The sequence below is a fragment of the Nicotiana attenuata genome, unplaced genomic scaffold (genome assembly GCF_001879085.1).
Source record: "Nicotiana attenuata strain UT unplaced genomic scaffold, NIATTr2, whole genome shotgun sequence".
Classification (NCBI taxonomy): Eukaryota; Viridiplantae; Streptophyta; class Magnoliopsida; order Solanales; family Solanaceae; genus Nicotiana; species Nicotiana attenuata.
The window spans coordinates 110,334-127,143 of NW_017672351.1; the positions used below are offsets into that span (position 1 = coordinate 110,334).

General features: G+C 36.2%; 1 protein-coding gene across 1 annotated transcript; it reads right to left on the minus strand.

Annotated features, from left to right (window-relative positions):
- Positions 1-7,053: 7,053 nt before the first annotated feature.
- On the minus strand, positions 7,054-14,667 carry LOC109212880 (vacuolar cation/proton exchanger 3-like). The gene is made up of 13 exons (XM_019376579.1): positions 14,328-14,667; positions 14,059-14,165; positions 13,074-13,337; positions 12,908-12,975; positions 12,550-12,578; positions 12,148-12,344; positions 11,837-12,049; positions 11,170-11,304; positions 10,883-10,999; positions 10,750-10,803; positions 9,963-10,079; positions 9,493-9,589; positions 7,054-7,564 (listed from the first exon to the last, which is right to left on the minus strand). The coding sequence occupies exons 2-13, from the start codon at positions 14,101-14,103 to the stop codon at positions 7,542-7,544; spliced, it is 1,359 nt and encodes a 452-aa protein (XP_019232124.1). The 5' UTR covers positions 14,104-14,165; positions 14,328-14,667; the 3' UTR covers positions 7,054-7,541.
- Between the last annotated feature and the right edge of the window lie 2,143 nt (positions 14,668-16,810).

Genomic DNA, 16,810 nt, shown 5'->3' on the forward strand with positions numbered 1-16,810 from the left:
CTAATTACCAATACATCCTTGATCGGATGCATAATCGATTACAAGGTTGGAAAACAAAATTCCTCAATCTGGTAGGTCGTACAACGCTTATACGATCCGTACTAAATTCCATTCCAACCTATCCTATGCAAAATCAACTACTACCCCAGAAAACACGAATAAATATTGACAAACTTCAACGTGATTTCTTATGGGTTTCACCAATACCCACCACAAACTTCACTTACTCAACTGGAACACAGTCACTGCACCAAAGCCATATGGTGGCTTAGGATTACCACAAGCCTACCCTAAAAATCTTGCCTTATTAACTAGCCTTGCCTGGCGATTCGCCACTAATCCTCAACAACTATGGACTAAAATACTGCAGGGTAAATACTGTACGCCTCGTAATACACCACCTCACACCAGAGCTTATATCACTAAGCCACATGACTCCCCTACCTGGAAAAGCCTCATAACAGCCCTGCCTCTGTGCCGGCGTGGTACCACTTGGACAATTAAGGATAGTACCAAAATAAACCTCTGGCATGATCAATGGATCACCCCCCACTTCTCATTACAGCAACTCATACAAGGCCCNTCCACCTTGGGGACCCTGTACCTTCAGACTCACTATGAGTCTCTGGTTGAACTCGTATTCTTTGTTTACGATTCTAAACACTTTAATGTTAAACTCTTCTGTATGAATTGTTTGCTTTATATGCAAGTAAGCTCCTCGTTCCAAGGTTTTTGGTGATTGCTTGATTGATTTTGGATTCCTTTGATAGGGTCTTGATTGATTGCCACTGATTTTCTTTGGTTAAGCCATCTTTACCTATTTCTGGTTTGGTTCATTCGATTTAAACTTAGTACTTTGATTTTGTTAATTGTTTGATTGATTCCATTTCCTTTCTCTTTACAAATCAAGTACCATTGAAACCTTTCCTTAAATATACCTCGTGTATTTTCCCTTCTTATGCTACTGTGAAGGATTTTATTCAAATTTCCTTTCCTTGTTTACACTTTTTCGTTTGAAATTAAATCCTTTGACTAAAGGGAGAATATTCGAGACTGATTTTTTTAAAAGGGTTTTCTTACCTTTCTTGTTTGCTTCTCTACACTAAAAAAGAGGCTACCCTTCTACACTTTTACACACGAACACAGAATGCCATCTGAGTTCACAATTCCCTTTCACTCTCTCTTTCCGATACTCACACTGCTGTGGACTTTGCTCGCTTTCTTCTGCATTCTTTACTTCTATACCGGTATGTTTCAATTAGTTTATACGCCCCAAGAACAATGTGTTTAATTCTGTCCACATGTTTTCTAGCATATTATAACGTGTTTCCCCTTCTCTTACAGTACAGCATTTAAATAATCTGTGTAGTTGTTTGTTTGTTGTGAATATGATGCTTTATGAATTCCCTTACCTCTTTTANCACATCTTCACTGAATGCCCCCCAGCCATTCATATTTGGCAGCACTACCGCCTCGCCATCCCAACACACAACTATGACAGATGGCTAAAACATCTTTGCACCTCCAACACATCCGTTCATCTCACCTCCTCCCACCACCATCTCCCCATTCTCCCTATACGCACTCTCGCCCCATTCATATTATGGAACATTTGGTTGAACCGTAATCACAACCTCTTTAACCATGACACACGTCTACTCAATCCCTCACTTATCACTATCCAAGCAGCTGAATATACCTATCTAGCCTGCCCTGTGATCAATCCTCGACCACACATACCGACTCGCGTCAAATGGATACTGCCTCCTTCACCAAATTACAAACTCAATATAGACGCATCTTACGATCCACTAACTCACAATGGAGGCATTGGGGGGGTAATTCGTAACCACGAAGGTCAATGGATTCTTGGCTACTGTAAACCTCTGCATCACACCACAGTACTCCAGGCAGAACTACTTGCCTACTTCATGGTTTACAAGTTGCTACTGCACACAGACTACTACCACTCACAGTGGAATCCGACTCCCAGGTACTTATCACACTGCTACCATATGGTAATCCGAAGTACTCACATCTCTTTCATGTTTGCAGGTTGATGTTGCATGACTTGCATGTGCCCCAGATCAACCACATCTACCGGGAGGGTAATACTGTTGCAAATGCTCTAGCACATTTTGGGAAGAAGTTGTGCCTCTCACAACACACTGATGTTCTACTTTTTGATACCCCCCATCTTTTGTACTACCGTACTTACTTTTGGACTCAAAGGGTACTGGAACTCTACGTTCCATCCCTTCTATGTTGTAACTCATCTTCAATAAATAAAATGCTTGTTCCCAGCAAAAAAAAAAAAAAAAAAAAAAATAGACATGCTAATCAATTACTTGGGAACGTGCATCCCGCAAGTTGACTCCTAGCTTTGCTGTTCGCTACCGTCTTAATAATAAAAACCAAAGCTGCATCTCGTTTTTTACTTTGTTTGCCAATCATTTGCAATCTATGTCGTCGAATCAAATAAAGCTTCAAATTATATCTTGAAAATCTATGTTCTTTCCTAGCTAATACACTCAATTTGTCCAGAGCGCCACACACAATTCATCAGGATAATAAAGTGTTTTCTCTAATATAACATGTAGCATATAAGCCAAAAATGCTAGAAGAATCTCTACAATCACAATAGAGGATTAAGTATGTCATGGGAGACATCAATTCTGGGAAAGAATCTCTAAGAAAACCTAGGAATAAACTCGTTAAACAGAAATATATATATTTATAACGAGTTTATTCCTAGGTTTTCTTCCATTTTTTTTTATTTTCTTTCAAGGTCTTTTCTTCCCAAAGTAATTTATGAAATATATTGATCAATACGAGTTTTATACAAAAACATGAAGCATGTAATTTACAAATAGAGGTGATGATACCTAATTTTTTAGATAATGAGATAGTTAAGACTTGAGAGTGCTGAGATTAATGAAACTATAAGCGAATGATCAACGCCTCATTTCATTCTCTCTCTAATTTGATAGATTTCTTGTAAAAACATAGTGTTGAATGTATTTTACTTGTGGGTAAAATACAAATAGATTTCTTCTATGAATATATTTTACTTGTGACTTTTTATTAGGGTGATTTGAATCATTTAAAAGAGTAATACACTATTGTTTAAGACAAGAACTTGAAGTTGGCATTGAACTTTAATCTAAACATCATCTAAATTGCATGTCGCGGGTTCTAATGTTTCTTACAGCTTGTTTGGATGGTTGTTACGTATCGTTTCATAATGTATCGTATCGTATTGTATTGTATTGTACTATATCGTTTGATTAATACAATGTTTGGATGGATTGTGTCGTTTTGGCGTCGTTTCATGGTATCACGCACCTGTGATATGATGAATAAACTTGCAATATTATAAAGAAAAATTATGATACGGTATATAAAAAGGTAGGTAAATGATAAAATAAAATTATTTAATAATAATGAAGGGTGAGATTGAGAGAAAAACACAAGGAAACGATGCGACCACACCAAATCGGTCGTTACATAAAGTGGCACATTTCATCGTTACGTAACGACGGATTTAACGATATGATACAATAAAATTTAAGTAACAATCAAAACAAACAGTGTATTTAAAGTAACAATATGATACGATAGATAACAACCATCCAAACAAGCTGTTAGAGACTCCATGCATGCAAAGGTAATATCCGCAAATATTACCCGGTTACATATATGTACGTATATCTACATAAGCCAAATTAAAAGATAAGCTATATATCCAAGAATAAGCTATTTGATCACTCCACATCCACAATAATTTAATCACCACAACCACCTCCACCACAGCCACCTCCACCACAGCCGCCGCCTGCTCCACCGCCTCCTCCACCTCCACGATAGTACCAGTCGTCGTCTTTTTCGCCGTTAGAGGAGTCCCCACAAGCAAAAATGACCATTGAGATCATTAAAATAGACATAACCACCATTCCAACCATTATCATCAGCCCCGAGCCCTCAATTGCTGAGCCACCATCTCCCACACCATAGGATCGCGCCATAATATTTCTGTTTAGACTTTACTTAATTCTCCGCAGAAATAATTATGCTGCTAATTAATCTCATGATCCAAGGAAACAATCTCTTAACAAGTTTAAATAGGCCTTTTGTGATGTTTGGGTTGTAGACTTTTCGTAGTATATATATATAAAGTAGACCAGGTGTTAGTTTGTTTACCCAGCTTGATTTTATCTAATTATTCTATTAATGTAGCAATTTAGTAAAAGGTCAACGAACTTCCTTTTCATTTGGTAAGGCATGCCAACGAGATCTCATGAGAGCTTTGAATCAGTAAGCTCATTGCAACTTCATTATCCAATAGGGGGCGACTTTGATTTGGTCATTGTTTGTGTTGCTTGAGCTAGGCTTCAAGGATATCATCGACTTTCTCCCGCTTCATGTCTTTCCTGGAATTTTCGAACTTATAGTCCGGTATTATCGGGTAATAATCCGACCGATGACAGAAATATGTACTCCCTGTGTTTCAAATGTTGTGATATTTCCCAGAAAAAAATGGACAAATATCCTTCCATATGGTATTCTTGCATCAGAAATTGAAGGCACTTGTCGTGCTCTAAGCTTCATTTAAAGGCTATAAATAGGCCTTCAAAATAGCCATCAATCATCAGCATTTTCCTTTGCCTTTTCGTTCCTCTTCAGCTTCTTTTCCTTTTCTCCTTACACTTTTGTAGTCTACTTTCTTTGTTCCATCTTTTAAATAGCTGGGTTTGTAATTTAATATTATGCTGATTCTTGTATCCTCTAAATAAATTAGAGATGTGCTTGTTTAATCCCGAAGAAACATTTCACATTGCTGAAATAGTTTCTTAGGATAGTGCCAGCACACGACTCAAGTCAATTCGTGTATTTTCACTCACAAATATTATTGTAGAATTATTGTTGTTGTTATTTTCCGGTGTCATTTCCCTACATAAAAAAGGTTGGCACTATTACTATTTAGGAAGTATACGAGATTGTTCTTTGACCGTGTTTTTCTTAAATATTTTATAAATATTATGATTTATGAATTATTATGGTTTATAGTACATTTTATTAAGTTTTCGAAAATATAAATTTTATTTTCAAAAACTTGAAGAATCTTTGTCCAAATTCATAGTCAAAGTTAAGTATTTTTTAAACGGAGAGTGTAGAACTTTTTAAAATAATTTGTGGACCAGATTTATTAGAAGTTGTAAATTTAGATGTTTAATAACAACAAATCTTGTTCATTCAATTGATTGCTTTGATGGATGTACTATAGATTAAGGATCAAACTTTATTAATTGGCCCTCTAATTAATTAGAACCTCCTTAAACATATTCCATCATAAAACTTAAGAAAAGGCAAGAGGAGAAACAAACTTGTGCCTCTCAGAAAATGTCTTCGTGGTTGTTCTACAAATGTGTATTTCGCGTTATACGTTGCTTGTGATACACAGGGCTTGCTTTTCGTGATTACTGTGAAATAGATGGCGGACTCAATTCATCAGGAACTGGAAGGTGCCGAATGATGGCCGACTTGTCTTGTCTTTTCGATTGATTGGCTTACGACAGCTCAAAGCTGACCGATACAACCCGCATGTTAGTTCCGTAGATTATCAAGGCTTTGAAGGACTCTTGAGTTGGTGATTTGTCACTAGGCAGCACATTACACACGTGATAGAATATATGAGTCCACCAAACTATATAGAGACCAGGTCCTCTATGAGTTTCTACTGAGAATGCTAATAAAACAGTAAGTAAATAAGACAGGGAGTTTTTACGTGAAAAAATCCCTGGTCAAGGGGATAAAAAACCACGACCTACACTGGTAGGATTTCAACTTCACTATGAGCAACTTTAGATTACAACCTATACAATCTAGGAATTAAACTCTTAATCTCTCACTAACTTGTAATACACCTATTACAAGACACTTTGCAATACACCTATTACAAAGACTTCAACTCATGACTAACTCTAGTCACGACACAAACACTAAGGGCTTATGGTTTTACAAGGGGTTCCTAAACACGCTTCTAGATAAGCAAAGTAGGAATTACAATGAAAAACAATTACAAAGTTACAACTTAACTAAGGACAACAAAATACTTGCTTTAGGAGCTGGTCCGTAGTAGGGTTGTTCTTTGTTCTCGATGCACTTGAGAATTGAATGCTTGATCAGTGAACGGTTGGTGTGCTTGAATGCTCAAGTTAATTCTCAAGAGTCCAACTGATGTTTTGTTGTAATGTTTTATGTTAATGCAACATGGATGACATCACTTAAATGATGTAATCACTTGGTAGGTCAAAAGAAAAGTGACTGCAGAACTGTGTTGCACTGTTCTGTGTACAGTGCAGGCAGTCACTTTCCAGCTGTAGACAGTTGACTTCGTACTGCTGTCAGGGAAACACAAGGGTATCAGGTCCCAGGATATCAGGTCCCTGTGCTGATTCTCTATCTTCTGAAATCGTAGCAGTTCTCATTAGCTGGAATCCGTTGATTTGAGTTGTGTACCAGGTGAGTCTGGTTCCTTATCTGGTTCTTTGACAGTAAGTTTGTTAGATCATCAAAACATAAAGCTAACGCATTGTAAACCCATCAACACGACCGTCTTTTTTTCGATTGAAGAGTCGGACTTCCTGACATTGCCTTTCATAAGGCTAATTTTTATGTTGTCGTGAGGGTAACTTGCTCCTTGAAGCCTGAAGCTATGTTAGTAGCTTATTTTGCTTTCCTTCGGGTAACCGTAAGCCTTGCTTTCAAGCATCATCCTTATAAGACCGTTGCTAACAAAAGCAATTCTTTTCCATGAGAGGGCAACTTGAGCAATCAAAGCTAAGTGTTAATTCTATGATGCTCTTCTTAAGATGATCACATTTAAGATCATGATATATATCATTTGGTCTTATGATATTGCATACACATCTATACATAGAATTATATATAATATCAGTACTATATAAATAACTCCATATATTAACGCTCAAGTAATAATAAACAGAGTGGATAGGGGTGGGGAACGTTTGCTATCTATTTTTGGTGAAACTATAAAAGTATAATATCTCATGTAGCAACTATTAATCATCAACAAATGATTTTTCTTCGTAGCATGATACATAGTATATGATCGCAGACGCTCATGATCTGCTCAAGGAAAACAAAAATATATATTTTCTGCTGTTAACAAGGAAAAATTTTGCGTTAACAATTACCTAAAGCTCCTAAGTATTAACACAGAAATTTTTTCTTTTTACTATCCAGCTATTTCACAGGCGAAAGAATAAATCACCAGCTGCACACAAAAACACCTAATTTACTGACACCGGCTTGCAAGTCAAAACTTAGAAAGCAAGAAACTTCTCAAAAAATATATTTGTAGCAACACAGAACCCCGAGCATCCGCAGATGAACGAACGTTGATATTCAAGCTCAGAGTGGCCAAAACTGAAGATGGCTCTTTAAACATATGCAGATCTAATGGTATTCTGGCCCTTCAGCTTTAGCAGGCCAATATCAGAAACCACCATGTTCACTACTCATGGTTTTTTGGGCTTGTCCTCTGCAAAGCCATGGTATAAATATTGGATTAAAATGAAAGTGGATTGAAAATATGATGTATCCAGTAAAGCAAAAAGTAATAGACAACATCATGTACTCTCTACAACAAAAAAATCAAGCAGGTCGCAACTAACTACATAGAGGTGCATATAAGGAAAAACGGAAAGAAACTATGGATAATATTCAAGAATTAGAAGCTTCAAATCCACTAACCATACATGACAAATCTGTTTTATTTCCTCATCATAGCAAACAATGGTATATATTCACATTTGAAATTGCTCTATCTAACATGCAGTAGAAGATGAGAAAACCAAGTGTTTTCGTTAAGTGGACATGAACGAGCAGAAGCGGAATTAGGATTTAAAGGTTTTTAGCATTGAATCCATTGTATTTTAAAATTATGTGTTCGGACCTACTAGTTGTTGCAATTTTACTACATTTTTTGCACATAAATTTATGTTCTGCATAAAAAGTACTGGGTTCAGACGAACCCGACGCCACAACACTCCATCTGCCCCTGTGAATAAGGCTAAAATATTTGATCTTTCTAAGTTCTTCTGGGATGTTATCTCTCTCCTGAGATTTCCTAATCAGCTCATTGCCTGAAATGCACTGCATACTTTCACTTAAATTTGAACAGGAATATTTCTAGATGTCTTCTTCTAGTTCCAGAGGTTCAAGTGTCAAGAAAAACGCGTTGCTTCCCTTTAACTCTTCCCTCATTAGGGTAGACTGTCTACATCACACCCCATGGGATGCAATCCTTCCCCAACCCTGCGTGAAGGGGATGCCTTGTGCACCGGGCTGCCCTTTTTGAAAATTACTGAAAAGGGTTAAGTAGCACCATTCCAAGTGTGCTTGACTAAATGTCGGTATTGAATTCAGAACTTCAACGCAAGTATTCCCCAAAACATTCCCGCTTACTAAAAGGATGTTTTACCTTCAGCTGGTTCTCTTAGATTACATCCTCATGTGAACTAAAGCAGTGTTTATTTTGCTTAGTTGACACATTCAGGAAGTGTGGCACATCCTAGAAATTTCAATTGGCTCTTTATGACTGCAATATTTGGGATCATATGTGATGCCTCCTAAGCTACATTCCAAAAAATATGAGAGCACAACTAACCAGAAAAAGTTCTAACATCATGGTCATTCAACCTAAACAAGTGAACAGACTAACAAGCAGAGTTGGAACTTTCAGGTGGAGACATGGAGTAAATCTCCATCACACTAAAACTATAGATGTACAAGTGTTCAGAAGGCGCTTTTAGAAACTGGGATTGCTGGTATCATAAATTTAAAGAAAGATTGACTTCCTGAATTTGGTCTTGCGTAATCTCGCTGTTTCTTTCACTAAGGAGTTTAAATCAACAAATAGTTTAGTCTTTGATTGTTCTTATGGTGTCGGCACAAAGAGAAAATCCCGACTCACAAGGATCAAAGGTCACAATTATCTACTGCTGCCATGGAAAAAGATAGAAGCAGAAGAATATTCTGCCATATGAAGCGGCTACCAATCAGGATACTAGAATTGAAATAGCTGAGAGAACAGATTCAAGCTGGTTAGTATCCTTAGAAATTTCCGAACTTGAGAATTGAACATTGCTTTATCCTAAGGCAATTCTGCTTAACACATGCCTTCTATTTTTCTGAATCCACAGAATTGCTTATCTCAACTAAAACGGAGAGACTATATATGATAAGGTTGTTATAAATACAATACTACGTTTAACGAGACCCAAAATGGTTAACTAGTTATCTAACGTAATCACAGAAGAAATGCTAAAGTAACTGATCATAAGCAAAACAGATTAGCGTAACAGTGAAATAACAGATGTTATTGGTTAGAAGGAACACCAAAAGAGTAAATAAAACGAAGAGCAGGAGCTGCCACATGGCAATTTCACAAAGAGTAACACAACTTACGTATGGACTCTGGATCTATATGCACAAAGAAGCTTGCAGCGACTATCAGATAGCAGAGAAGGAGCATCAGTCCTTTAAAATAATTTGAAGTTCCGTCCTGCAGGAAAAAGGAAAGGTTAAAAGGAAAGAGAAAAAGTTGAACAAGAGGGAGCCTGTAAGCTAATTTCAAATCACAGCCCGCGCACGAGTGAAGCAAAGCACAAAGGAAAGAAAAGGAGGAAGAATAAAAGACATGACATATTTTTTTAACACTGCATCAAGCTCCGCCGCAAGACTTGCAATATCTTCAATTTTTAGAAGCAAATACATTGCATCTATAGACATTGTAGTTTTCAAGCAATTAGAAAAAAACAAGAATAATGTTTAATTCTTTTCCAACCCAAACCAGCAAACAAAAGGGAATACTCATCAGAGAAAGGGGGGAAAAGTAGAACCAGATAAACTTTAAAGTATCTAGTTTAAAAGCACACCTGCAGCATGAATGCTACTACAAGGACACTCATGAAAAGTGTGGCCGTTTCAAATAATTGGAAGTTCAAGTCCATAGGACGACCCATTATCCATCCAACCACAACGCAGAACGGGATCTGCACCAATAGTAAAGGTTAAGCAAGTCATAAACTCCCAGATTATATAGATTACAGTCAAGGCCAACACTTATTTAACAAGTAAAATGCTGAAATAAAAAAATAAACTTCTAAGGACATTTATCAGTAATGAACAACAAAACCAAGATGTACACGAAAAAAGATCTGTGCTTATGAACAGACCATATATTTAGGAAAGCTAAAAATACAGATACTTTGATATAAGAATTTTCAAACAAATTCAACTCACAGGCATTCTAGTTCAGGAAAAAACATGGACGCAATACGAGCACAAATTCGGTTAATTATTTGGCTTGGAAGTTCATATGGTTCAAAATGTGTATCTTGGAAAAGTGGTTACCAAGTAAGTTTCGTGTCATGACTCGTGAGGACGAAATTTCAGTTGGATGCTATTATGTGATTGTCCCAAAAGTAAAGTTGGGCCATATATGACAAAATTCATCTACATTTCAGTTACAACTAGGGTAAGAGTCTTCCTGAATGAGACGTCCGATGTGCAGCCAACTGCAAAGCATAAACATACTGATATATCTATGTTGTATGGATAAACACAGATTTTATTTGAAGAAAGCAGCTATTCAACAGTAAACTCCTGCTTAAAGTTTCTCCTTGATGTAATTAACATGCATAAACAACTGAAATTACCTACCCCAAACATGGCAATCTGCGTTGATGAGCCTATTGCTACTCCCAAAGAGATGTCCTGTGACAGCACCAGGTAAATGAGGAATAGTGATAGTAATACTATAGTTCTGATACGAAGAAAAGTGAGAAGAATGTACAAGCTTGTCTTTGACAGCAAACATGACAGCACCAGCATGCTCAGCAGCATTTCCAACAATTGGGAGCAGTATGACACTTATAAATGACACAGGAATACTCAAAGCAACTGATGCCCCCTGAAAACGTAGTTAAAAGTTTATCGGCACAGAAACTAAAAGAAACAATATTTTTTTAGTTTGTCTTAGCACTTCTTAAATGTGTCACAGATTGAGAATTAGATGATTCTACTAATAGAATGCCACCAAATTAGAAAATGAGAATAGGTAGCGCAGGACGAAGAAGTTACCTCTATGGCATTAACCAGGTACTCTGACAAGACCGCAATCCATAGTGTCAAAATCGAAAGCCATATGATTGACCCCCATTTTGATATCTCAGGAGCTTCCTCCTCATCTGCGCTCCCGTCATTCTCACCCTCTTCCTGAACGTTATTAAACTTTTAGGAAAACCTGAACAAACTCAATGGAGGAGTAATGTACCTAACAAATGATCAGCCTAGCCTGCGAGGGATAAAGGACAGAGGGAACTTAACCATTGTAGGACTTTTGGGTTTCCCCATTGATAGAATGTACAGAAGAGTGCATAATTTTCCACATCGTCACAAGTGTTTAAGACGAGAAAGAAAAAATAGTAAGAGGAATCAAAGATCTGATGATCCAAAATTACTGGTAGCTTAGAAAACAAAAGGAAATGCTTTTTGTGTAGGCAAGCGGGGACATTTTTGACTTTCAGATTACCAGATGTAGTGGCTGCTCTTATGGAAATATATCAGAAAATTCAACAGGAGAAGTAGGCTTATGCGATGCTAATAACTGAAACTTTTTATTTTCAAGTTTATTTTTTCTCAATGATTTTCTCATTGATATTCCAATGTGATGAAAGACAGCCAGTTCTGTGTCTAGGGTAAGCAACATGTAACACAAAAAAGTTCTGAGAAAATAAAGAACCCCAACCTCAGCAATTGGCATGTAAAGACTATTCTGACTAGTCAGCTGATAAAACAGGTTTGCACCATATGCGACCAGCATTACGCAGCTGCTAAACCTGGAAAGTGCCAGCTCTGACTTCCCAAAGTGCACCTCAGTGTGTGTAAAATGGAGGACAGCGGGGAAGAGTAGGCCCATAACTGCCATCAAAAGCAACCCTGAATTCATTACTGCGTTTCCCTGACATAGAAAATTCCGAGAATGTCATACGTTGCTATCATAAGATACAGCTTGAACAAAACTGATATTGATTTCCGGCCATCTATAAGATAACCTACCTTGTCAAAAACCTGATCCTTACTGGAATGAACAAGTCCACCACCAAAAAATGCACATCCAAGCACTAGTAATGTATTAGACAGAATTGAGCCTAATAATGACTGCTGAACCACGCGAATCATTCCACTTCTCAGTGCATACATTGATATTATTAGCTCTGTTGCGTTACCAAAAGTTGCATTTAAAAGTCCTCCAACTGCAAAGTTTTAACCACATATTGCTCAAAGATAACACAAAAGTTTCTAAATTGAAAGCAAGTTAACACTGAAAAGCTGATCATTATACAAGTGCAACAAAACGTCCTATGATAAATAATCACATAAAGATGAAAAACGAACTTTGAGCCAAGAATATGAAAAATATGTATGTACATCTATGATATGAATCAAACACAAGAATACCTGTTGGCCCCGTATAGAAAGCCAGCTGCCTACAAAAATGAAAAAACCAAACATCAATTATGAAGTGTGTAAATACCATAAACAGCTTTTATATAAATGATCACCTTCAGCTTATTGTTCAAATACGAAGTTCCATGTTATTAATCTAATAGAGAACATAATTAAAAAGTTATTCATTTTCGCATGTATAAGTGTGAATGCATTCTAGCCCAAAATTCCATTATACTGTCATTTAACAGACACTAAGCCTAAAATATTATAAATGGTGATATGTCCTTGGCAAAAACAAATACATTCCCCTTGTTCCTCAATGATTTGCTCGTACAAAGTACTGTAGATACTGGGTCTAGAGAATTACTCTGTCGCCCAACCTAGACGCTCGGCGAGTGGTATGATTCCTAACAAGCTAAGAAAGAAGATCCATCCCTGAAAAAGTAACAACAGAAAGAACAAGAGGAAAATAACGTGAGTAAAGCTCCTTTAACAATCGAAGATATTGGACTGGAAAACGTTTTGCAACTTACATGATGATCGGTTAACTCATCAACAAGTATGGCTAGAGGACCACAAGGAATAAGCATGTTTAACTTCTTGGAGAACAAAACTATTTGCATCTGCCTTACTAAATTATTCCACATACATTTACAACTAACATCGTCTGCATCGGCATCGAAAACTGATATCTGAGGAGTGGCATCCATAGAAGATGTCCTCCTATCATTATTCTTAGAGTTCACAAGGTTCTCATCCTCAAGCTGAAGTACTGCTCTTCCTTCTAGTGATCCCATCTGTTTAGCCAGTATTCCGTCATTAGATATGATAAAAAGGCCAAAAGGTGTAGCCTCTACGATACTTTTTGGTCGCTATGCAAAATAAAATTCTAAATATAGACAGAACACTGTAATGTTTTTTTACAGGTATGAGAAAATTCCTCGAATTAAGCCACTCATTCACCTCGTTCGTACTTTTCACACAAACTTGGTTGTTCAATGAATAAGATTAAATAGCGTTCATACTTTTCACACAAACTTGGTTGTTCAATGAATAAGATTAAATAGATTTATCAACAGCGAAAGAAAAAGAAGGCCGTTAATAGAATGTCAATGAATGAGTGGCTTGGGAGAGAACATAACACCTTGCAAGTGCAATGCAAAACTGACCAAGAAATTGATTAATTTCCATATGAACAACACCTGTGGCAACTTCTTATTTAGCCCTTGATCACCTCTCTTATTAGTTACTCCTACAAAAATAGCTCCCTATCGACTTCCCATGTGAAACAAAAATTATAAAGAAAAATAGTTTATAACTCATGAATACGCTCTCCCCCCTCTTCCCCACAACCAATGGGATCATTCCTTGGGCATAACTAAAATCAGAAACATAAGATTCCTCATAAATTCAAAACTGACCAACTCTATTCAATATGTTTTTCATATTCGTAACTTCGCCAAATACAACATAACAATGACCATAACTGGTGCATCAGGAGAACGAAAGAAAACTCACTTCAAGATGGGATTTGGCCCCTGTAAATTGTGGATCTTTTGCCATCCACTAATGCTTCTGCTCTGCTGACAAAACAGAAACTTTTCCATCTCCGACCATTGGCATAGCTGTCAACAAAAATTCAAACAGAATAATTAATCGGTTGGTGAAATACCAAGGAGAAGACAAAGATTCCTGGCTAAGTTTATGTGCACATATTAATTAAGACGATCAATAAATACAAACAGAGACTATTGGGTCAGGTTGATTTATCAAAGAAAAAAACCTACCTGATGAGAGTCAACAAGTTGTGCTAAAAATCCCAATTCGTGACATGCATGTCCTGTTTTGTTTGTCAAACAGAAATAAAGAATTTTCACAGGAAACTAACTTCTACTCGTTGCAAAGAAATTACAAGTCTTTGTTCCCTTATCTTTGCAAAATTATTCTTCTATCTCTGTGTCTTTGTCAAAGATTGTACTGTTTTTTTTTTTCTAATGTTAGTTTGTTTATGTTGCTTAGCGTAGTTTGCGGGGTGAAGTGGTGAGAGAAAGGGGCGGTTGGTATAGTTGGTTATTTGATGGATCACAAATAACAAAGTATCATAGCCTTTAGAAGATGAAACTCCAATGTCACAGGTGGTGCTAAACTGCCAAGCCAATCTCTACAAATATTATAGGTACTTCTCAAAATAATTACATAATTATGTCCCGTAAAAGTTAATTACAAATAATTCTATTTACCCACATTAATTGTTAATTAAGAATAAATAATAATTGTTTATATTTATAACAATAGTGTTAGAGTTAATTTATCCCCACCTCGACTAATATGAGTATCTAATAACTAGATGGATAATATTTATTTTATTTTATTTTATTATTATGATTTTCCAAGTTGTAGGTACCACGACAGATGCAGGGTCGAATCACTACGAGATCCTTGTAAAAGGAAACACCTTAACTTCCTTTGTAGCTATTGTTACAGTAGATGCAGCTTTAATTGAAAGCTGGCTTTGTAACATTTTCAAGACTTTGAAGAAAGGTATATATTCTTGCCTAATTTTCTAAGGTTGGGCACGAAAGACCAAGACCATTTATAGCTTCAAAGTCATCTTCACCCATTTTTACAAGAGTCAATAAATAAATTAAGTTAAAAATTTTATTAAAGAAAGTAATGTCTTGGTTATGCTGGTCATCTGATGAGAAGCACGAAATTAATTAATTAGAATTTTATAAGCTAATTGGTTAAATTCATGCGTGGACTAAAAGATGAACCAAAAAATGTACAAGCAACTTAATGTCTTTAGACATACCAAGTCATATATTCACAACTGATAAAATTATAAGTTTGAATAAGAAACCAATAGACACCAAGTCATGGTTTGAACTACTTCAAGAAAGTTAGTATTTTTGTTATCTAAATTTCTTATGTTGCATAAAAATGATATCAAATACGTAAGAAGTAGCTTAACATTATAATATAGTAATAATAATAGACTACTAAGCATACAAATGCTTGCACTTGAGTATATACTTCTTTAATTTTCTCTTAAAGAACCTCTCTAAATTGACATATTAGTTGGATCGCTTGCTTGCACGATTAGAGGAAAAGATGGTAACGTGTAAGATGCACGAGTACACAACAAGATAACCAAAAACATTTGTTAGTGTGAATTCTCATTCTTTTGGCTATGTCATAGTTTCCTTATTTATTGTTTATTTGTTTATTGTTATTAGTTACCTTTAATTTATTGTTAATAATACTAACCCAAAAAAAGGGAAGTTACATATTTGGTCGCTCTGCCAAAAATATTTAAAATTGCAAGCCAATAAAAATAAATTACAAAATAATTACATAATATATATATATATATATATATATATATATATATATATATGTATATGGTATATGTACATTTTATATGGTTACTGTAAGATAATAACGAGGGGCAAGAATAACGAATTGTGTACCTTATTGATGCAGCGGAAACCGTTAAACTCACCACCAAAAGAATTGCCTCAAGTAAAAACTTTGAATCACCAGGAAACAAAGCTTAATTCACAAACTAAAAGCCTTCCTTTCTGTGTATGTGATTTTTTGTTGGGAGAAGAAGAGAAAGTTTTTCACACGCATTGCTCTTTGATAGTTCTTCTGTAGAACATATATATACAAGAGGAATAGGAAAAACTACCGATGAAAACCATCACTCCTCGTTCTTACGTCTCTCAAAATAACGTGCGCTGGTTTTAGGAGTAATAAAACATACGTTTGTAACCTCCTTAAGTTTTATCTCTTTTAAAACGGGTCGGGTCAGTCCACATGGGCGACCCACGATCCAAACCTTATATCCAACATCTCCCACTTCGCATAGGTGGACTAGATCCAAACTAGTAACTACCATGAAAACAACATACATAATTCATACTGACAAATAGTTCGTGCGACCTGCGAGCATTAAGAGCCATAATATTCTTAAACCCTTTAAGGTTGTTTAATAGCTCTATGTAGAAATCCAATCACATGCGAAAAGGATTCACTACTACCTGAGGATCTTATTATTACTCGCAATACCCCAGACATTGTTAGCTACTCTAGTAGCTAGTTATCCAATCCCTCATCCTCGAAAAGAGGTGAACTCGAGTTCACATATAACATTGTATCCATAATTACACCCAATACTCTCATGGTAAGTGTAATGGTCGACCTATGAATACAAGTTAAATTACTAAATTTTAGTCGTCTTCCCTTTTTACTCGAATCTTTCCATTCC

Coding starts and splice junctions, on each gene's coding strand:
- LOC109212880 (XM_019376579.1), bottom strand. CDS start 14,103: ATGGCAAAAGATCCACAATTTACAGGGGCCAAATCCCATCTTGAA. Junction 13,338..14,058: donor GGGCCAAATCCCATCTTGAA/GTGAGTTTTCTT, acceptor CTGGCTAAACAG/ATGGGATCACTAGAAGGAAG. Junction 12,345..12,549: donor TTTCTATACGGGGCCAACAG/GTATTCTTGTGT, acceptor AAAACTTTGCAG/TTGGAGGACTTTTAAATGCA.